Below are 23,138 nucleotides of genomic sequence, written 5' to 3'. Positions count from 1 at the left end.
GTTATCTTGGTACGCTAGGCCTTGAGCTGGCTCCACACAAACTGCTTGCGTCTCTCATGCAAATACTATTAAAAACAAAAACACATTCCTTCTCTTGTGCAAAACTGTTCCACTAATTTCATTATTTAGTTATTTAATCCAGGTTATCTTCATTCCCCTCTTGAAGAATTAGCGCTACTAATTCTTCATCCTGAATTGCCCGTACCTGGCTGTCTTAGGTTGCCCAGCACTGCCCATCCTAGTGATGGGCTCACCAGATCTTACCCGTCTTTGCCTTAGCATACTATTGTTACCACCAGGTTTTTATAGGGGATTATGGATTAGGAGCACATGGCTGTACTTATTGGGTTTGCACAATGGTATTCTGAGAGATAGGGAAAGGCATCCTTGGTCGGAGTTACAGGCATGAGCAAAGGCATGAGACACAGAAACATAAAAAATAATATTAACACCTAGAGAACCAGGAAAAGAGTCCCATCTGCACTGTTAATCTTCCCTCAAAATACTCTGAACTGTTTAAAAATAGTGCATAAGCCACCCTGTGCTGCAAGCATATAATCTAATACATGGAAACAATAGTAAGTCAACAGTTTGTTGCAAAGCTTTCACTACATGCACTACTGATTGCAATCTTCTAGTAGCCATTCCTAATTCCAGCAGCTATTGTGGGTTGAACAAAAGGTAACCATTACTAAGTGCATCTAATAATACTGATTGCAATCTTTGAGCAGAGGGGTAATACATTCTCATCTAAGCAAGGGAAACACATTTAGAGCAAAACAAACACAAAGAGAAAATCAGGCAAAAAGTAGCAACAGTTCATATAATGATGGGTGCAGGTGCAGGATGTCCTCTGTGGCAAAGGTATGACTTCTGTAGTAAAGGCATGATTTCTGTGGCAAAGGCATGGAAAAGGCTTGATGGGATGATTTCTGAAAATCAATGGCGTATTCATTTCTTTCAGTGTGGTGCATTTCTTTGACATCGAAGCATAGCCTCTTAATTCTTTATTAAGTGAGATATGTGTGTTTTATGGATCAAAAAAATCTAATATGAGAGATTCAAATTCAAATTAATTAATGAGACGATTTCATCATGACTATAACTCTACTATTATTAATCTATATAATGTTTTCCACTTTATTATTAGATAACAATGAATAGTCAGAACCAGAAACAAATTAAGTGTAGACATTTAAATAAAAACATATATTTCACTCACAGCATTCTTCAGGTGTCAGGACATATACATAACAGAAAAGACAAAAGACAAACAATGAACGCATATTTTTTAGCTAAAAAATTAAACCAAAAAGTGTTTGGAAAATGTTTGGCAAAAAGTGTGAAAAATGTTTGGAAAATGTTAAAATGTTTTGGAAAATGTTTGGATCGATCTAGTGTAAAACAAAAATCAGAATTCTGTTTAGAAATGAAAAAGAAAATACACTGGAAAATTTTCATCTTCACATCTCTCATGGCGGGAAGGCTGTCAATCTGGAAAATATTAAAATCTGGTATACAGCAAAAAAATAAAGGTAATGATTAAAGTGAAATTTTTACTCTTTAACCTTGGAGAATCAATTCTACTATACAATTTAATAAAATCAATCTGGATTTGCAAGAAAAAGGCTTGAGGGGGTTGCTTTAGATGTACCAACCCCTATCAGTGATTGCTTGCCAAAGAATAGGAATCATAACTTTTTCAATGTCTCTCTGTACTTTCAAAACAATCTCAATTCTCTGTCTTTGTCCCATAATTACCATTCACAACTCTGTCTTATTCACATCTCAGTTCTCTTTCTTTTCTCCCATAATTCACATTCACAACTCCATCTTATTCACATACGCACACCTTTTAAACAACTTCCAATAATGATGCTCTATTTAAACAAACAAAACTTATTAAAAAAAAACCAAAAAAACTTTTCAACTCCGCTCTTCCTGTACTGGCAAGACACAGATTTTTTATTCACTGTAAATTAAATTAAACTTTCTTGCTAAATTATGGCTATTATTATTCTTAATATCCTCTGTTTATTTTCTCTTGAGAAATGCTGTTCTGCATTCCTACACCAGCCCTGGCTCACACTCTTTCTTTCTGTTGTTAACCCTTAATTGCCTTTTGAACTTACTTGCTCTCTGCTCTCGTAAGGGGGGGAAGGGATACTTTTGGAAGACAAAACTTATACTTAGTACTGCTTGTAACTTTCCTGTATCTTATGGAATAATAAATTTAAATGTAGAATGCTTTAGGAAAAACAGTTTACCAACTTAAAGCTAACAGTCAGTAATGAAACAAGAATTCAGCGAAAGGTAAATGAAAATATAAGACAGATTACATATGCATATAAGATAAGCATCTCAGTTGTTGAATCTCGTCATTAATAAAAGCTTTACATTTGATTCACGCTTTAACTCTACACAAACTGCCTGCTCTGGGCTTCTAGTTTTTTTTTGTTTGTTTTTCCCACTACTAAGATAATTGAATTCCTAAGGATGGGCTATGGGCTAGCATAACTGCTCCTGTAGCTATGAAGGGAAAAAACCCCCCTCTAAATCTATTAAGGGCTCTTAGCGGGAGAAAACGTGTTCTCCTCTCTGCATCCCCAGGGTTTTAAATATATCTTACTTGTCTGTTTATGACACTCATGGGAGAAGTATCCTTGTTTGCCACAGTGCCAGCAAATCAATTTGGGGTTTCTCCTCTGAGGTGATATCCAAACAGGGATGGGGTGCCGTCGCTCCCCTCCATGTTGGCTAAAGCCTCGAGGTGGTCTTTTATAGGGGGTTTCGTAAGGAACAGCAGGAGTTGTGGTAGCATTATGCTGTTGCTCCTAGGATATCTCAGATGCTGTAACGTGATCATCTGCTATAGGGAGAAAGGGGACATCTCGGGGCTGGAATGTATTAGCTTGCTTTTCATAGCAATTAATAATTTGTGCAACCGGTGTGGGCGTTTGAGCCACTGGCGGGAAGGGGGCAGCTCTCTCTGAACAAAAGTGTATTATTTTAAGTAAGGAATGCGAAAGATAACAAATCACTAAACTAATAAGTAGAGTGCATAATAAAACAAAATTGAAACTTACCCCAGTGATGTCAACTGTCATTTCAGCAGCAAGTTCAATAGCCGCCAAACAATCCGAATCACGGCACCAATATGTTTATAGTCCCGAGGGCGGCTGTTTCGGGGACTATTTAGTTATTACCTGCCTTCCCAGCAGGGCAGGGACTTTACTAGTTGTTACCTTTCTTACCTCACAAGAAGTTCCCAATTTACTAACTGATGCTTATGGCATGCAGAGGTTTCGCTGTGCAGGCTAGTTTGTTATAGAAAACACTCACAGTCTTTATATTTCTCAATAATACTATTTATTATAGAAAAGCAAAGTAAAAGGCAGAAGAAGAATTCGGGAAAGATACAGCGTTTCCTGGGAGTGACTTGTAGTATCTTAACAGTGACGCATCAAAGCCTGCTCAGTTTTCAAGTTACACATTACATTCTTATATACAGATTTTGCTAACAGTGTCTGATTTTTGTTTTGGGATGACTTCCTTATTTGGATTAAACCTTTTACCTAAACTAATAATGTAAAAGTACCGTTATCTTGGTAAGCTAGGCCTTGAGCTGGCTCCACACAAACTGCTTGCGTCTCTCATGCAAAGCCTGTTAAAAACAAATACACATTCCTTCTCTTGTGCAAAACTGTTCCACTAATTTCATTATTTAGTTATTTAATCCAGGTTATTTTCAGACCTTATAGGGATCCTGATTGGGATGATCACTATATGAATGCTGGCTTAATGGTATGGGAAAAATATGAAAAACAAGCAGGGGCTGAAGCTACACAGTATTCCCTGTTGTTAGGGAGATGTAATGAGCGGGGTCAGGTCCTTCCTCATTATACTCCATGGCAATTTACTGATCTGACTAATTTAATCCTGCCACCTTTAACAAAAGGTGCAAGTGCATGGATTCATGAGTTTGAAATACTAACCAGTGGACTGACTCTAGCCATAGGAGATATTAAAGCGTTATTAGCTAGACTCCCTGGAATTGATGTAGATACATTGTCTAGACAGGCTAGAATGAGGGAAATCACATTAGCTAATTCAGAATATGATGGTAATCCTTTTAATCACTTTCGTCATAATGTTTGGGAAGCTTTACGGAAAAACTTCCCTACACAAAGAGATTTATCAACCCTTATGTCACATGCATGGGATGGTAAATCTGATATCAGGCTGCATGTGCAAGCAATGCAGGAGGAATGGTTTCAGCAAATGGAACAGCCAATTGATCAGCCTGGTATGTTACCGCTGTTTTACCAAGCATTAAGGAAAACTTTACCAAAAGGTGTTCAGCAAAAGTTAGATCAGGTTGTAGGGTTAGAAAGTAAATTGTGGCCCAGAAATGTTCCTTAATATATGCCACTATGGTGATTTGTATGTTAGGGAGAAAGGTAAAGGAGCTGATGATTTGACTAAAATCCAAACTAAATTATGCTCTATCTAGATCGAACAACTAAGTAAACAAAAAGATGGAGAGATAAATAAGGTGACTGGGACAGTGGGAGTTAATGTTGTGATCGTGGACCCTTGGGCTGGTTGGGACAGAGGATGGAGTGCTGTAGAGGTCCACAGTAAGTGTCCCAACCAGGAGGCAGTTCGGGGACTCGGAGCAAGCTGAGATACTGGACTAAGGTGAAGTCCTATGCGACCAAGGACTCTGTAACCCGAGGAAGGATGGACGACGTTGGGCCCTGGTGATTGAAGAGCTGTTTAAGCCACGGTAGTCTATGCAGGGGCGGAGTGACCCATCTTTCTTGGCCACGAAGAAAAAGCCTGGTCCTGCCAGGGACTTAGATGGCCGAATGAACCCTCGTTCCAAGTTCTCCCTAATGTATGCAGACATAGCTTGAGTCTCAGGAAGAGACAAAGGATATACCCGACCTCGTGGGGGTGTGGTACCAGGCAAAAGGTTTATCGCACTATCGAATGGGCGATGTTCGGGGAGAATCTCAACTTTCTCCTTGGAGAAGACATCATGAAACTCCTGATAGTGCGGAGGCAGCACCAAGGGAGTCGTCAGGAGCGGCACCTGGGCTCGAAGCACCTTAGTCAGGCAGGAGAGAAAGCAGGTCGGCCCCCAGGAAGTCACCTGGAGGGAGTCCCAATCAATGACAGGTGAGTGTTTCCGAAGCCAGGGTATTCCTAGAATGATTGGATGCATAGATTTCTCCAGAATGAGGAAGTAGATCTCCTCCTGGTGCAGAACGCCAGTACGTAAAGTGAGCGGTTGGGTGCACATAGAAATGGTTCCTGGAAGAAGTCCTCCCTGGATGGAGGAAATGTGAAGCGGAGGAGTTTGGGGTCGTACCCAAATCTGGAGTTGCCAAGCTAACTCCTGAAGGATGAAGTTATCTCCTGCGCCAGAGTCAATTAGGGCCTGAGTCTCAAACTCTCCCCCTGGGAGAAGCAAGGTCACCAGGATGAAGCACGGGGAGTCAGTAGTGGTATGACCTAGGGGGAGCTCCCCACTAATTCCTAGGTCTGAGCGTTTCCCGGGCGCTCACTACACTGGGCAAGGAAGTGACCTCTTCCACCGCAGTACAGGCAAAGGCCCAGTGAGCGACGTCTCCTTCTTTCCTGCTGGGAGAGAGGTCCTCGACCCACCTGTATGGGTTCAACGTCTTGGGTTCCAGAAGAGGCTGGCTGGGAACTTCCCTGGTGGGACGGAGCGGGTCCAGAGACGGCAGGTCTATGAACTGCCCTCCTCTCTCGGAAGCGACGCTGGATGCGGCGGTCCACCCTGCCGGCCAAGTCAATAAGTTCATTCAGATCATCCAGAAGATCGCGGACTGCCAGTTCATCTTGTAATCTTGGGGAGAGACTCTCCAAGAAGATACTATGTAAGCTGTCGCTTCCCCATTTTAACTCTGCAGCGAGAGTCTGAAACTCCATGGCATGTTCCGCTAGGGGCCGATTGCCCTGTCGCAGCTGGAGCAACTCGGAGGCAGCCTTGGGTTTACGGGCGGCCTCATCAAAGACTTGCCTAAAAGCAGAAACAAAGTGGACCAGATTGTTCAGGCGGGAATCCTGGCGTTCCAGGAGATTGGAGGCCCAGGCCAAAGGTTTCCCATCCAGTAGGGAAATAATATAGCTGGTCTTGACTCTGTCAGTAGGAAACTGAAGCGGGAGAAGGTCAAACCGAATGTAGCACTGGTTCAGGAATCCTCGTCAGCACCCTGCGTCTCCTGAGAACCGTGAAGGTGCCGGCATCTGGACAGGGACGGTAGCTGCAGCGAGGGCCCAGCTCCGGACAGAGTAGAACTGGCAGCAGTGGCTCCACTGACGCTGTCGGCTAAGGCTTGTACCGTTGCCGTCAACGTATCGAGACATGCTTGCTGTTGTTGTAGCCTCTAGGCTATACCGGGATGGCCTTCAAGCCTGCAAGGTCCGCTGGGTCCATGGCCTTGCAAACTGTTGTGAACATGGACCCTTGGGCCAGTTTGGACAGAGGATAGAGTGCTGAAGAGGTCCACAGAAAGTGTCCCAACCAGGAGGCGGTTCGGGGACTCGGAGCAAGCTGAGATAATGGACTAAGGTGGAGTCCTATGTGACCAAGGACTTGGTAACCCGAGGAAGGATGGACGACGTTGGGCCCTGGTGATTGAAGAGTCTTCACCCTGGAGACTGCCACTCCCCCGGGAGGAGCCCTTAGGAGTCCAGCCGCTGGGACTTTTGGAGATTCACCCTGGAAGCTGAAGCCCCCCCAGGAGGAGCCTGTAGGGGCCCGGCCGCTGGGACTTAGGCGAATCTTCGGGGCCGGTGAATACCAGGAACCAGAAGAGCAGCGAAGACCAAAGTCAAAGTCCAGGAACGAAGCCGAGTCAGAACCAGGAGTCGCCGGAGGAACCAAGCCAGGGATGAGGCGGATTGGAGTCGTGGACGGAGCCGGGTCAGAACCAGAGGTCGGAGGGTGCCAAGCCAGAGACGGAAGCTGAAGACGGAGTCGTGGACGGAGCCGGGTCAAGCCAGAAGTCAGAAGAGAACCGGAACCAAGAGACGAGGCAGAGGAGAGTCAGAAGTCAAGCTGGGTCAAAATGAAGAGCAGTCCAAGAACACAGCAACCAGAAGACAGACCTGTGGGACCTCGTTGCAAGGCGAAGAAGGAACCAGGAAGCAGGGCTGAAGTAGTCTGGGCGTCTGACATCATCCAGGGACGGCCCAGAGGTTTTCCCGCGCTGGCCCCTTTAAATCCCCAGCCCCTGCGCGTGTGCGCCTAGGGGGCGGGGCCAGCCGCGGCGAAACACCGGCGTCTCCCTCGAGGAGGGAGAGCCATGGCAGAGTCCTGAACAGGCACCAATGAGTTCTTCTTCAACCTCCACAACAAATTAGGAAACCTCCAGATTTCGTGGTTTTTTTGTGCGGTTGCCTTCTGTGGTCCAGCCCTTTAGTCTGACTGGCCACTTAGATGGCTTCCGTGTTTTATTCTTCAATTTTTATTCACAATATTTTAATGTGATTTTCTGCATTTTTTATTTTGTGCTGCTCAATTCCCATGTGAGGGTTTGTGCATTATTTCCCCGGTGCGCGGTTCGATCCATCATTGTTTATTCCACTTATCTTAAATTTATCCAATTGCCGCCGCTGTTAAGATAGGACCGCTTCCGCTTGCCCAACACTGGCCATGTTTCGGCAGTGGTCTGCCTGCTTCAGGGGCCTCGGGAAGGGATTTCTTAATCGCGGAGTCTCCGTCAAAAATGCACTGGCGTTTTAATATTTTTGTAATTCATTCATCAATGTGAGCAGTGCCTTCACGCTTGAGTTCTTGGCAGCCCAGAACGACCTCGGAGGAGGTAGGGGACCCGGGGTACGGCCCGGGGACGTAACAGTTGAAGCATGTCCAGATAAGGAATTTGAGTCAGAAATATGACATGGACAGGATGGGTGTAATGCCTGGTATCCCCAGAATCAATTAATAGGTACAGTAATTATACCTAGAGGAAATAATACCCATGGCAGAGGGATGTTGTGAGGCAGGAGAGGGACAGGTGGACGAGGAATGTATGGGAGTCCGTCACAAGGAGCTGGGAGCAGACCTGATAGAAGAGCAGGAGTAGATTGCTGGTATTGCAGAAAATTCAGGCATTTCGCACATGAGTGCAGGGCTAATCCTGATAGAAACAGTGCTGGTGGTAGAGGGAGACAAGGAGGATTTCCTCACTGGGACCCTGCAAATGAGATCCAGAGGTATAGAGCAGGAAATGGGTATAACCAATTACTTTTAAGAGTGTTGCAAATTAGGGCAGGAACAGCAGATCCCATGTTGACAATATATATTAACAAACCTACCTTTCTATTGGATTCAGGGGCAACCAAATCTGTGATTACCAGACTTCCTGAGGGTGTTGCATTGTCAGATGAAACTATTTGTACTATAGGATTTAATGGACAGAATAAGCTAGTACAGAGAACAGAAAAAACCCATGTGCAGTTAAAAGGAAAAGAAGTGATGAGTAAGTTTTTGTATGCTCCAGATTGTCCAGTAAATTTGCTAGGAAGGGATTTGTTACAAGCCTTAGAAATAGAACTTTTATTTGCACCAAACTCCTCAGCACTACATTTAGCTAGACAGTTTGTCAATCTAACACACAGACAGGAACAGTTTCCTCATGTGCCTACATCAGTATGGGCTATTGAAAAAGACCCGTATGGTAAGGTACAGAGTGTAGACTCTGTGGAAATCCAATTAAAAGCAGGTTATATGGGCCCTAAGTGTTGTCAGTACCCTTTATCCCAAGAAGCACAAGAAGAAATTAAACCAGAAATTGCATCTCTTCTTAAACATGATATAATAGAGCCTAGTGGGTCACCATTTAATAGCCCTTTGTTCACAGTTTTGAAACCTTCTGGGAAATGGCGATTAGTGCAAGACGTACGTGCGCTTAATGAAATGGTAGTAGTAGAGTATCCTAATGTTACAAATCCAGCTACTATTTTGCAAACTGAGCCATTAGGAAAATGGTACATGGTTTTAGATTTGGCAAATGCATATTATTGTGTGCCACTTGCTTTGCAAAGTAGGGAGTTAACTGCTTTCCAATACAATAAGCAGAGTTATCAGTGGGCTAGATTACCGCAAGGTTATGTAGAAAGCCCTTCTATCTTTTCTAAAATCTTGTCTCAAGATCTTCAGGCAGTTTGTACCCTTCCAGTGGGTGTGTCTCTGATCCAATATGTGGATGACATTGATTTCAGCATCAACCCATTCTGCCTGCATGCAAGCCAGTGAATTGCTGTTGCACACATTAGCACAGCAGGATATAAAGTGAATTCTGACAAAGCACAAATCTGTCAGTCACACGTTTCATTTCTAGGATTGAATCTAGGTATAGAGGGTAAGAACATTGGTTGTGCACTGCATGAACAAGTGTCAGAATTGGCAATTCCTCAAACAGTAAAACAGTTAAGAGGTTTATTAGGTCTGATGAATTTCTGTAGATTATGGATTCTCGCTTTTAGTACAAAAAGCAAGTTACTGAGATGACATCTTAAAGGCAGCCCAGCTAGTGATGATAAATTGACTTTAACTGAACAAGATCTGGAAATATTGCAGGACTTAGTGCAGTCAGCATTAAATGCTCCTAGTTTGGCTCTTGTTGATTTAAATTGTGCAGTCAATTTGTGGGTGTATCATGGTTCTTAAGGGTGGACAGCAGCTGCATCTCAGCATGATAACATAACTACCATTGTTTATTTTTCTGGCACCTTTGGGGTGGTAGAACAAGGAATTTCAGACTGTGAATTAGGGATTGTAGCTTGTGCCAAAGCTATATGTAAATTGCAGTCACATGTGCCAAGCATTCCAATTGTATTACACACTTTTCATGCAGTTAAAACACTTATGGGAGATGCCCATTTTTCATTTACCACTTCAAGGCTTGGTAAATATTCAGCCATATTATTGACTTCTACAGTGTTACATAGGACCATTACAAATGCTTCCAAATTTAATTTTCTCCAGGACCTTCTAGAGGGAGCGTCTGTGATTCCACATACTTGTGGAATAACTGTGCTGCCCTTACCTGATAAAGTTATTTTATCTAATGAACCCCTAGTAGAAGGAGATTTTGCTTTATAGATGGGTCCTGTACAAAAGCAAGCCCAGGGTTTACTGCTATTCAGTACAACTCTGCTGATCAAGTACTCTGATGTGAACAGTTTTCATTACCACTGGGAATGTCTGTACAGGGAGCAGAATTGTGTGCTGTCTCATGGGTATTAATGCATTGTGCACAGATGCCTTTGACTATTTTTACAGATTCACATTATATATTTTCATCTATTAATGAGCATCTAAGAAAATGGAATAAGAGATGATTTATCTCCACTTCTAGAGAACCTCTTTCACATGTACAGTTATGGGAATTAATTGTATCATGTCTACAGGAAAGAGGAAAGAAAGGATTATTAACAGCTATTTGTTGGGTGAAAGCCCACCATGCTAGTGATATGTGGATCTATAGAGGAAATGCATTGGCGGATTGTGCAGCACAAGAGGTTGCTCAGACAACTTGTCAGCCAGTAGTAAGGGAATTAGTGCAGACTAGAGCACAAAGGGAAACAGGATTATGAACAGTTCAGCAATTGCAGGAATCAGCAACAGCAGAAGAGATAGTGAAGTGGAAATCTGCAGTCTGTACATTCACTAAGAATGTGGGCTGGGTGCATCCAGCAGGAATGTTGTGTTGTGCTTTGAATATTTTAAATCTGGTGTTACACAAAACTCATTGGCCACTACTAACAGTGCCCATGCAATGTATATTCATTTGTCTCAAAGTATATGGGCTCCAAATTTACAGAGCCTTTGTTCGCAATTTGTGACCAGATGTCCAATATGTGCTACTGCAAATCCCTGTTGAGGTGCAGTGACCCCTAATGGACATATTCCAAAACTACAGGGACCTTATTTAGAATGGCATTGTGATTATACTGATATGATCCAATCCTGTTCTGGCTATCACTATCTACTGTGTGTCTGTCCATATACCCAATGGCTGGAGGCCATACCCTGTAAAGCAGAAACAGGTACTTGTATGGAAAAAGCATTACTGATCCACATTATACCCAGATTTGGGGTACCAGTGAAAATTGTGACATATAATGGATCACATTTCAGAAATGAATTAATGCATGTGTTAACATCAGATCTGAACATCATATGCCATCATGTATCTGTGTATAGACCAACCTCAAATGGCTTGGCAGAGAGAATGAATGGGATTCTTAAAACAGAATTAAGACAAATGATGTTGGCTTATGAGCAAAATTGGTTCACTGCCTTACCAGCTGCTCTGATGGCAATCAGAATGAGCCGAGTGAGATCTATAGGACTCACTCCTTTTGAGCTGTGTATGGGCAGAGCTATAAATTTACCCCAACAAGTTGAGTATCAGAAACATGCTAAGGTACCAGATAACCTGTTTGTTTTCCTTAAAAATCTGCAGGATGCAACTCAACAAATATATGCTGCCAGAGCTAAGCAATCCAAAGTGCTAGAACCTTCAAGGGTGTATGCAGTAGGAGATTTAGTCTATTGCCGCGACTTTACCCACCGAACGTGGAATGATCCGGTGTACACTAGACCATACAGAATAACAATGTTAACTCCTACAGCTGCTTGCTTAGATGCTGACACTACCTTCACACACTTAGCTGACTTGAGGCCGTGTCCAAGCACAGAGGCTACTTACTGAGACTTTACTTTTTCATATCTGCTTCTGCAACCTCACTGGTTTGAACTGACTTTATTTTATTCTGTAGGATTCTTAATAAGGACCTTTTTGTTCTTTGAAGGACTGATTTTTGAACAATTGAAGTATCATTTAGTAGGTGCATGTTTTCTTTCTTTATTATATTTTAATTAGAAAAGTTATTAAGTTTGCTAATCAATATTTTTGTTTTCTTCCTAATAGTTCCATTAGATTCATTGTTAGTGGTAATAATTTTTAGAAATCATGTATCTATCTGTCTTCTCTTTACTTTTTTTCCATCCTTTCTCCATTACGCTTCTTTCCCCTGACCTTTTACTTAATTTCTCATTACCCACACATACACCTTTTTCTACCAATATGTGTTATCAATTAATGTATAAACATTCTATTACATCATACCCTAACACTCCTTGTATCGCTTGTTCTCAACATTTCCATACCACTCAAATGGCAGGTTTTGTTCTGACAATACCACTATCTCTTTCAAATGTTTCCTGCTATTATCATGCTCTTGCCTGTCCAATTGCTGGTACTCCAGCACAAGACTCTTCCATTATTTCTTCTTCTGCAGCTTGTTTTTATGGTAATCACACCTTTGGAACTCCTTATTCTATTCCCCCTGCTTCTAACCATAATCAACACACTAAATTTGTTGTTTCCCCTTCTACTATGCTTTCCTTGTGGAATGCATCTCTTCTTAATGAGACTTCCCCTCCTTGTTCTCAGCATTTACTCCATCAGCTTAGTTATTTTACTTATGCTTCTAGAGAGAGAGAGAAAAATGGACTATTTGTGGAACTTCTGAAGCACCTACACTGTGTGTTTCTCCTATTCCTATACCCCCTTCACCTACCTGTACATTTTCTCATTTTGCTTCTGTTGTCAATACTTGGCCATCTCCTTTTCCAGGCCCTTTGTTTCATACTGTGCTTACCCATTTCCCCTTTTGTTTTTCACAAAATGGTACTGGACCTTTTTTAGGTATCTCTTCTTGTGATACTGTCTATCATGCTATATATTTAGAATTTGGTTCATAGCCTCTCATGGATGTTTTCTGACAATGTGGTATTTCTGGCTATCCGTTTCTTCCATTCCGATGGTGTGGTACTTGTGCTATGGTGATTTTAGCTGCTCCTGTGTTTATTTCTCCCCTTTTTTTGTTCTCACCTTCTGTATTTTCAAATCATGCATGTTGTTCTGCTTATCTTACTCCAACTGATGTACATGATGAATTTAAACTGTTTAGTCAAACTGAAATATTTTTTGCTTCTTGGCTGACACCTGGTGTCCAAGCTGCTGTAAATGCCAAATGGATTCAGACTATCCATTATCAATTTATGCAGTCTGTTAATTTAATTACTGCTGGACTTAATGCTATTAATGCTGAATTTTGGGCAACTGCAGTCACTGCTCAGCAGAATTGTCTTGCCTTCGATTCTATTCTTGCTTCAAAGGATGGATTCTGTGTTATCATTGGCACTGCATGTTGTATCTATACTCCCACTGCGGCTTATGAACATAACATGTCATATGTTTTTCAACACCTTCGCAATCTGTCTCATATTATGTATGCACAAGGTGGTATAAATCCTGATGCTGACTCTTGGCTTGACTCGCTATTCTCATTGCTTCCTTCAATCTCTTGGCTGCGTAAGTTACTGTTTTCTGTATTTGCTATCTTCTTTATACTGATTTTTGGCTGTCGTTTTCAATGTTCTTTCTCTCTTCTATCATATATTTGCACTCCTCCTTCTCTGCTACATCTATCTACTTCTATCCCTAGTTCTCAGTATTTATTTATTTATTTATTTAACAGTTTTATATACCGACCTTCATAGTAAATAACCATATCGGATCGGTTTACAATTAACAAGAATAAAACTGGGGTAACTATTCAAGTAAACGAAAGATAAACAGTAGGTAGGAATGAGTCAAAGTTACAATCAACAGGGAAGAGAACTTGGAAGCTTGCAACAAGCTGGAAAGAAGATAAGGCAGGAAATAAATATGAAGTGATACCATAGGGCATACGGGTTAAAGCTTAATGGTGCTTTAACCTGGGAGAGTCAGAGTCCATTCGTGAGTATAATCACCATAACTGGTAAGCGTGAAGGACAACTAGTGATTGTCTGGTGGGTCGGCGAAGGCTTGGTGAAAGAGCCAGGTTTTAAGTCTTTTTCTAAAAGTTAACAGGCAAGGCTCCACTCTGAGACTTGAAGGGATGCTATTCCAGATAGATGGGCCAGCTATCAAAAAAGCTCTGTCTTTGGTCATCGAGAGGCGTGAAGCTTTAGTAGGGGGAAATTTCAGGGTGCCTTTGAGAATATCTCTAGTTGGTCTGTTAGAGGAGTGGAGTTTGAATGGGATTTCCAGGTCGAGTTGAAGATGATGATGGATAGTTTTATGAATTACGGTGATTGATTTGTATAGAATTCTGAAATTAACTGGTAACCAGTGTAGGTTCCTGAGGATGGGAGAGATGTGTTCGCTGTGGCTGGTACTGGTCAGCAATCTCGCAGCCGCATTTTGTAACATCTGCAGTGGTTTGGTAGTGGATTTGGGAAGGCCTAGGAAAAGAGCACTGCAGTAGTCTATTTTGGCAAACAGTAGCGCTTGGAGGATTGTCCTGAAGTCGTGGAAGAATAAGAGTGGTTTAAGTCGTTTTAGAATCTGTAATCTGAAGAAACAGTCTTTGGAGGTTGTGTTGACCATTTTCTTAAGGTTTAGACGATTGTCTAGTATTACCCCAAGGTCTCTAACCTGCTTGCAAGTAATGTGAGAGATGTGTGGAGACGGTGGGGAGATATTGATTTCATTTGAGGATATGTGGAGCAGCTCTGTCTTGGAGGCATTAAGAACCAGGTTTAAACTGTTGAGTAGATTAGTGATGGATAGAAGGCAGTTGTTCCAATGGGTGAGCGCTTTTGAGATTGATTCTGTTATCGGTATTAGAATCTGCATGTCGTCTGCGTACAGATAGTGAATTAGGTTGAGGTCTGTTAACAGTTGGCAGAGGGGGAGGAGGTAAATATTAAAGAGGGTAGGAGATAAGGAGGAACCCTGAGGTACGCCAAGAGTTGATTTAATTAGGGGTGACTCTTTATTGTTGATTTTGACTTTGAAAGTCCTATTGCTGAGGAAGGACTTGAACCAGTTGTGGGCAGATCCAGAGATGCCGATATCTGTTAGGCGATCCAGCAGGATGGTATGGTTGACGGTGTCAAATGCCGCCGAGATGTCCAACAGGACCAACAGAAAGGAGTGTCCTTTGTCTAACCCCATGATAATATGGTCAGTAAGTGAAATGAGAAGGGTTTCCGTGTTGCGTGATTTACGGAACCCATATTGCGATCGGTATAGGATCTTGTGGTCTTCAAGATATTCAGAAAGCTGGGTGTTTACCAGTTTCTCCGTTAGTTTGGCAACAAATGGGAGGTTAGAGATGGGTCTGAAATTAGCTGGTACATTAGGATCTAAGTTGTGTTTCTTGAGGAGGGGCTTGAGTGAGGCGGTTTTTAGACTGTCTGGGTAGCTTCCTTGCGTTAGAAGGCTGTTTATGATGCCGGTCAGAGGTCCTGAGATCACATTTGGGATGAGAAGCAGGAGTCTCGATGGGATGTTATCAGCCGGATGGCTTGATGGTTTCTGCCTTTTTAAAAGGGATTCAATCTCTTTAGTGGAGATTGACTCGAAACTGTCAAATTTGGGTCTAGTAAGAGACTGGGGATTCTCACCTGGCTTGGGAGGTGTAGTATTTGAAGGCAGGAGGGCGAGTGTATTTAAGATCTTCTGTTGAAAGAATGTAGCGAGCTCATTAGCCTTGGAAAGAGCTTGTTCGTCTGGAATAGGTGGGGGGGTAGATTTGGTGATTTGTGTCACGTAGGCGAATAGGGCCTGGGCATCATATTGGAAATGGTGTATTTTGTTTGCATAGTATTCCTTTTTTTTCTGTAGAATGGCGGTCCTGTAGTGATGTAAGAATCCCTTGTATGTAGAAAGGGTAGAAGTGTTAGGAGTTTTTCGCCATCTGTTTTCCTTATGGCGTAAGGTCTGTTTCATTTGTTTAAGTTCAGCGCTGAACCAGGGTTGATTTCCCTTTTTTGTTGGGTTGATTGATTTGGAGACTAAAGGGCACCATTTGCTTGCGACCGCTTCTGTAATATTTTGCCAGAAGGATAGGGCTGAGTCGGGGTTAGCTAGGTCTAAGTTAGAAAGTTCTTTGGAGAGCTGATCGCTGAGTGTATCCGAGGGACATGCTTTCCTAAATTGAATGGTGGAAAGGAGTGGGGCGGTGTGTGTCTGTTTGTGTGTGGAGAAGGAAGATTCTATCAGGAAATGATCTGACCAAGGGATTGGGGTACAAGAAGGTTCTACTGTGCATGTGAAATTGGAGTTGATGAATATTTGATCCAGAGTGTGTCCAGCTTTATGTGTGGGGCTGTTGATGGTCTGAGTAAATCCCATAGCACTGAGGGTGGTGAGGAGGGCTTCGCAGTTTGCAGAAAGAGGTGTTGCATTTGTATGGAGGTTGAAATCCCCCATGATCATTGTCGGAAGGTCTGAGTTAATATGTTTCACGATGGATTCTATGAGGGGTGATGGGTCCGTTTCTAGAACTCCCGGGGGAGCGTAGACTAAGAGTATTTGTAGATGTTTTGACTTGACTAGACCCATTTCCAATTTGGACTTTGTCTTGATTGAGAGTGCGGTCAGTCTGAGTTCTTTCTTGGAGGCTAGGAGGAGTCCACCTCCTCTTTTTTTGTGTCTATGGAAGGTGAAAATGTCATATGTCTGGATGGGTAGTTGGTTGGTTAAGGCTATGTCCGAGTTTTTTAACCAGGTTTCTGTGATGGCACAGATGTCTGGGTTGGAATCCAAAAGGTAATCATTGAGGATATGTGTCTTCTTAGTTATGAAACAGTTCTCCTTGCAGAGACTCACCCATTATAAACAGTGTAGTAAGAATATGCATACTTTCTTCTTTAATGATTTTTAGTTCTCTCCTATCTTTATGCTAGTTATATTATTATGTGATTTAATAGTATGTGATTGGAAGTAGTTCTTTTATAAAACTATTCTATACTTTGTCTCTTCTTTCTGTTTAGCATACAGACAGTTTTGTTTTCTATTATGCTCTCTCTATACTTATTAAGAACAAGTCCTTTCTATTTAGACTATTAGTTTAAATATGGTATTTCTTCCTTATGCAATGTAATCTCTAGTTTAAGATTAACGTTATGATATTATTATCACACTTGCAGCTCAACTATAGAGATGGATGATCTCTATTGTAATTTAGTTTTAATGTTATTGTTTGATTAACTAGTGAATGCATATACTTATATGAATATCACTTACACCAATTAGGAATCTAGAGGGACACACATACCTGTTCTCTATACCTGATAAATACCAAGGTTAGTTGCTAGGAAACACTTTTAAGCCCCCTTTTCTATGACCTATCGTCACGGACCTGTTGGCATGCCACTCTTGCCATTTGAAGGTGGCACAAGAGGGAAATGATATATGGGCAGGCTAATATGGAGACTATTGCTAAGACTTTTGTCCACTCAGCTTACCCAGAAGCCTTCATTGCCTGTGGCCTACCTTCAACGCTGGCCATAGAAAAATCTTTAACTGACCTTAGATTCAAGACTTTGGAAGACATCTGGAATACATTTAGGCTCTTCAAAGCCTATGCTAGAAGGTCATGAAGTTACAGATGGGAAATAGCTGAGGCCACATTCTCAGGCCAAATTCTCAGGCTACCGTCTCCAATTGAAGGGCCCAACTGAAATCAGAGTTTCCCAAAGCCCCATGAGGATGGAAAACAGATTGGAAAAATTGACATATTGAAGGACAAAGAACCTTAGAAGATTGCTGCACACATCTGGCAAAAGCAAGGCGGATCTTTAAGGGGGGGGGGGCTTAACGTGGGTGGAGAGGTTTCAGATTAAAGTAGTTTTTAGTTTATCCTAAGAACATAAGAACATAAGAAAATGCCATACTGGGTCAGACCAAGGGTCCATCAAGCCCAGCATCCTGTTTCCAACAGTGGCCAATCCAGGCCATAAGAACCTGGCAAGTACCCAAAAACTAAGTCTATTCCATGTAACCATTGCTAATGGCAGTGGCTATTCTCTAAGTGAACTTAATAGCAGGTATGTCATACTGCATAAGTGTTTATCATCATAGGCTCATAGGCATCTTTGTACTGTTTAAACCTATAAAACGCAGCCCTCACGATATACTAGGAGAGAGACAGGCGTTAATACTCTACCTGTGTTGTAGTTCTGGCTGTCTATATCTCGCAAGGATATGCAATAATACATTTATATTTGCTTCTACTAAATTCTGTGTAATATCCTTGTGCCCTATATATGCAGAGAAGCGCTGTTACAAAGTGAGGTGATTTATACACTGTGGCTGAGGTCTGATCACGGAGATAGTTAGTAACATAGTTAATCAAAATTGAGGTTAAATCATACAGAAGTCAATAGCATAGTCAGGCGAAGTGGAGGTCTGGGTCTGGAGATAGGCAGTAGCATAGTCAGGCAAAAGGAGGTCAAAATCTGTCTAATCACTGAGGGACACTGTGTGAGTGGTGGCTTTTCTCCGTGGGCATTGTGGAGAGGCCTGACGAGTAATGGCATCAGGACCAGGAATGCTGGAAGCTGCAGCAGGGCCAGAGGCACCAGGAGAGGCCCGAGGACAGAGCTGGCGGGCCACCGCTGCCAGCAAGGAGGAAACAGAGGCTGGAGTCATTAAATAAAGGTGAGAGGGCCATGCTGCGGGTCTGCTGCGGCTGGCACGCATAACAGGCATCTCTTTAGGATATTGCCGAAATGGATTGTTCATAGCAAGGTGTGTAGAGTACCCAAATGTTTTCTACAGAGTTGGGTGATAAGGAGTTGTATGATGATAAGGAGCTCTTCTTTCCCTCTCCCCTGCACTGAGATGCAGGATGTACACAGATCTACAAGGGATATATGCAGTAAGTGTGTACCAAGGACAAATGTAAGGAGCTTTATTAAAGGTTAGAAAAAAATCACTCAAAACAGAGTGAGCACATAAAAACACAACAGTATTGCAGATTTACAAACCTGGTAAGACAACCAGAAGTCCAGTGAGCTCAACCATCTTCAAATTGCATTTCTGCCCCTCCTGATGTGATAATCCTGGGGAAAAGGCAATTTCTACAACGAGAAAATATTTCTCTTGACCCCAAACAAAGCAATAATCTGAAATCCCAGGATCAGCTGCTCCCCAGAGTCTGAGCACCTCAACATACCTACCATGTGGCAGTCTCTCTCCTAAAGAGGGAATAATTTGGCAGCACAGTAAAAGTGAGAGATTTCAATTACCCCAATATTGACTGAGTAAGTGTAACATCAGGACATACTAGACAGGTAAACTGGATAGAATAAATGACTGCTTCATGAAGCAATTGGTTCAGGAACCAATGAGAGAAGGAGCTATTTTATATCTAATTCTTAGTGGAACGTAGGATTTGGTGAGAGAGTTAATGGCGGTGGGGTCACTGGCTATAGTGATCATAACATGGTCAAATTTGAATTAATGATGAGAAGGGAGACAATAAGTAAATCAAGAGCTCTAGTACTAAACTTTCAAAAGGGAAACTTTGATAAAATGAGGAAAATAGCAAAGAATGAAAAGTGCAGCTGCAAAGGTTGAGTGTACAACAGGCAGGGACATTGTTTAAAAATACCATCTTAGAAGTGAAGTCCAGATGTATTCTACCCATTTAAAAAGTGGAAGGAAGGCCAAAGGCTGCTGGCATGGTTAAAAGATGAGTTGAAAGAGGCTATTTTAGCAAAAAGAACTTCCTGCAAAAATCAGAAGAAGGATCCATCTGAAAAAAATAAGAAAAAGCGTAAGCATTGGCAAGATAAATGTAAAACATTAATAAGAGGCTAAGAAAGAATTTGAAAAGAAGTTGGCCTCAGAGGCAAAATCTCATAATAAAAGCATTAAAAAAAATATTTGAAGCAGGAAGCCTGCAAGAGAGTCAATTGGGCCATTAGATGATAAAGGGATTAAAGGGGAACATAAGGAAGATAGATCCATCATGGGTGGTGGTGGTGGTGGTGGTGGGGGGGGGGGGGGGGGGGGGAAGGGGGTTACACAATTATTGAGTTTCATCTGATTGCCTTCCGATGCTCTTTCCTCCTGCAAGGTATCCCAGTCTGAAACGGAGGCCCTTCACTTTCCACCACCACTGAGACTCAGAGCCCGATATTCAAAATAGTTTCTCCAAGTAAATTTGGACTTATGCAAACAACTCTCAAGTTTTAAAGATCCCGCCACTCTCAGCAGAAACATTCTGGCCAGGTAAGTCATTTCCAGCTTTTCAGGGGCATGGGTAAAAGTTATTTGACTAGCACCAGTATTCAGCAGTAGCCAGATAATCTTAACTAGCTAAATCTGGTCAGGTAAATCAAATTTTATTTCATGTATTCTTGTATTTTTTTACCCATCCCTTTGCAAAAAGCATCTGGAATGGGGTACAAAATTATTTAAAAAAATTAACAAAGAACAGCACGATAACTCACAACCAAAGACCCTACAATCCAAAGAGCGTTGTTGCCAAACATTGACCCAGTGTGACCCAATTTAAAGCCCTACATTTATGACAAGAACAGCCTGTCTTTCACTTTACATTTAAAGGACTAAAGATCACGTCCCTGCCTAAGATGAAAAGGAAGCTTTTTCCAGAGAAAGGGAACCACCTTGGAGAAAGGCTGATTCCTTGTCTCAGCTTTGAAGACTGGCCAAAATCAGGACAATGTGCTCTAGCAGCGGTGCTCTCAGTCAGTTAATGTCCCTTCATCCCTTCCTGCAGTAACCCTACATGCAGTGTTCTACAATAAACCCACCTAGCACCAACTGGAGCATAGACTTAATGGAAAGGTGGTGCTGCTGGTGTAAGTACTAGAAATTTGTTCTCATTCCCAAAGAAATGTGTGCATGCAAAGACTCCCGATAAGCATTCTATAGAAATATTATCCTGCATGTTGGACTGCTCACAACTGCACAGTGACTGCTAACTCATCCCGTTTCCCTTTTCCAAGGCATTTCGAAGGGAGACACATTAAACTTTACATTTAAGAGTCACTTTTACCTCACTGACCTTAGAAAGTACCCCATCTAGGCTTAGTGGTGTCCAGTATCATTGTCTCACCCAACATTGCAGTGGAAAGTAGAAGCTTACAGTGGACAAATGTTTGATAAATTATGTACCAGGGATGTATACAATAAGTGAGTGCCAATTACAAATATAAAGAACTTTATTAAAGGCTGAGAAAACACAATAGGATTAGAGAGACAGCAAGGCTACCAGATCTCAGTGAGCCTAATTTTCTTCAAGTTGGGCTATTTCTCACAAAATAGATCATGTTGGGTTCTAACCAATGTCTCCTGTTAGATGTATGGGAAATGAATGACACATTTCTCCCTACCAGGCATGCCCCAGCCATACTGTGGTTTAAATCATGAAAGGTCCATAATCTCTGGGAACCTTGGCCCAGTGCTGTTCAAGCTAGGGCATAGCTAATAGGAAAAAGGTATTAATGGTCTCCCATGCATTAGGGAACTTTGATTATATCTCTTATGAGTGATGTCCCATGGAGCTGTATCTCTCAATGATGATGCATGTTGGGTTGTATATCACAATGGTGATATCATGTGCAGGTGTATTTCACAGAAGCAATGTCACTTGTGGCTGTCACTGCAGGGATATCACATGAGGCCATATATATCACATTGGTGATGTCACAGTGCTGTAAAACTGGCAGTATTGATATTATAATGGGTGTGTACAGGACTGAGAATACTGATCCTAGAAAATGAGGTCTGACCTTCCACAGGGTTCTCACCAAGATTATTTCTGGATTATGAATGAAAAATCTCTCTAAATTTTGCTGTGTCAGCACTGCAGGACCCTTTTTTTCTATTTTCATCCAGTTCCTTTGTATTTGCAGCTCATTTGGAACCAGGAATGGGATCATGGTACTATGATCTTTCATTCACAACTCTGCAGGATTATTTTCCCCTCTATTTTATCACATCTCCTTTCCTCCCCAGTGTTCTTAGTCTGGTCATTGCAGTGACAGTCCTGGACCGAGGGCCATTTACCAGGGCTCTTCCAGAACTCTGCTTTCATGATCCCCAAATCCAGCCACCTGGTGTCACCCTTGAGCAATGACCACAACTTTCTCCTCCAGGGGGATGTGAATGCTGTTACAGCCACATCTACAACTCTAGCTGAGCTGGGGAGTAAAAGACCCAACCCAAGGATCAAACCAGGGACCTTCCATTTCTCTTTTAAAGGGAGAATCATCTTGCACCCAACTAGAAATTGAAATCTCCTGTATTTGATAACCTGCTATGATTTATCACATGGTCTCACAATCTACTTCCCATGAATTTCCTCAATGCATTTTTCACCTCCTTATTCCTCAGACTATAAATGATGGGGTTAAGCATGGGGGTAACTGATGTATAAAACACAGACAAGAATTTACCCTGTTCCTGGGAATATGTTGAGCTGGGTCTCAGATACATGCAGAATAGTGACAAATAATAAATGAAGTACACAGTGAGGTGGGAGGAGCAGGTGTTGAAGGCTTTACGCTTCCCTTCCGCAGAGCGGATCCTCAGAATAGCTGAGATGATGAAGATATAAGATATAAAAGTCAGAAAGAAAGCAGGCATTTCCATCAATGCAACTACAACAAATAATATGGTTTGTGTGATTGTCGTGTCAGAGCAGGAAAGCTTTAACAGTGGCAAGAGGTCACAGAAGAAATGATTGATCACATTAGTGGCACAGAATGAAAGGCGGGTGACAGAAGAGGTGATCATTTCAGATGGTAGAAAGCCGATGATCCAGGAAGCAGCTGCCAGCAGGACACAGACTCTCTGATTCATAATGAGGGAATAGCGCAAGGGGTGGCAGACTGCAGCATAACGGTCAAAAGCCATGGCGGTAAAGAGAAAGTCTGAAGTGCAACCAAAGCCTATGTAAAAATAGAGCTGTGCAATGCACCCAGCATAGGAAATGGTCTTCTCCCTGGAGATGACGATCCCAAGCAGTTTTGGGATGATGTTGGAGGTTCCGCAGATGTCTATGATTGACAGGTTACTGAGGAAGAAGTACATGGGGGTGTGGAGGTGGGGATCTCCACAGGTGGATGCGATGATTACAAGGTTTCCCAGCAGGGTGATCAGGTAGATGAGCAGGAAGACCAGGAAGAGAGGAACCTGTAGCTGAGGGTTATCAGAAAGTCCCAGAATAATGAATTCCTCTACCATCGTCATGTTTTCTACATCCATTATCCT

The 23,138-nt window shown here is 42.3% G+C and overlaps 1 protein-coding gene across 1 annotated transcript; it reads right to left on the bottom strand.

Annotated features, from left to right (window-relative positions):
* Window positions 1–5,544: 5,544 nt before the first annotated feature.
* LOC115077738 (olfactory receptor 1019-like) lies at window positions 5,545–23,132 on the bottom strand. The gene is made up of 2 exons (XM_029580026.1): window positions 22,207–23,132; window positions 5,545–6,052 (listed from the first exon to the last, which is right to left on the bottom strand). The coding sequence occupies exons 1-2, from the start codon at window positions 23,130–23,132 to the stop codon at window positions 5,545–5,547; spliced, it is 1,434 nt and encodes a 477-aa protein (XP_029435886.1).
* Window positions 23,133–23,138: the final 6 nt, after the last annotated feature.

Source organism: Rhinatrema bivittatum, chromosome 16 (assembly GCF_901001135.1).
Source record: "Rhinatrema bivittatum chromosome 16, aRhiBiv1.1, whole genome shotgun sequence".
Taxonomy (NCBI): Eukaryota; Metazoa; Chordata; class Amphibia; order Gymnophiona; family Rhinatrematidae; genus Rhinatrema; species Rhinatrema bivittatum.
This window is presented reverse-complemented; position numbering and strand designations above follow the sequence as displayed.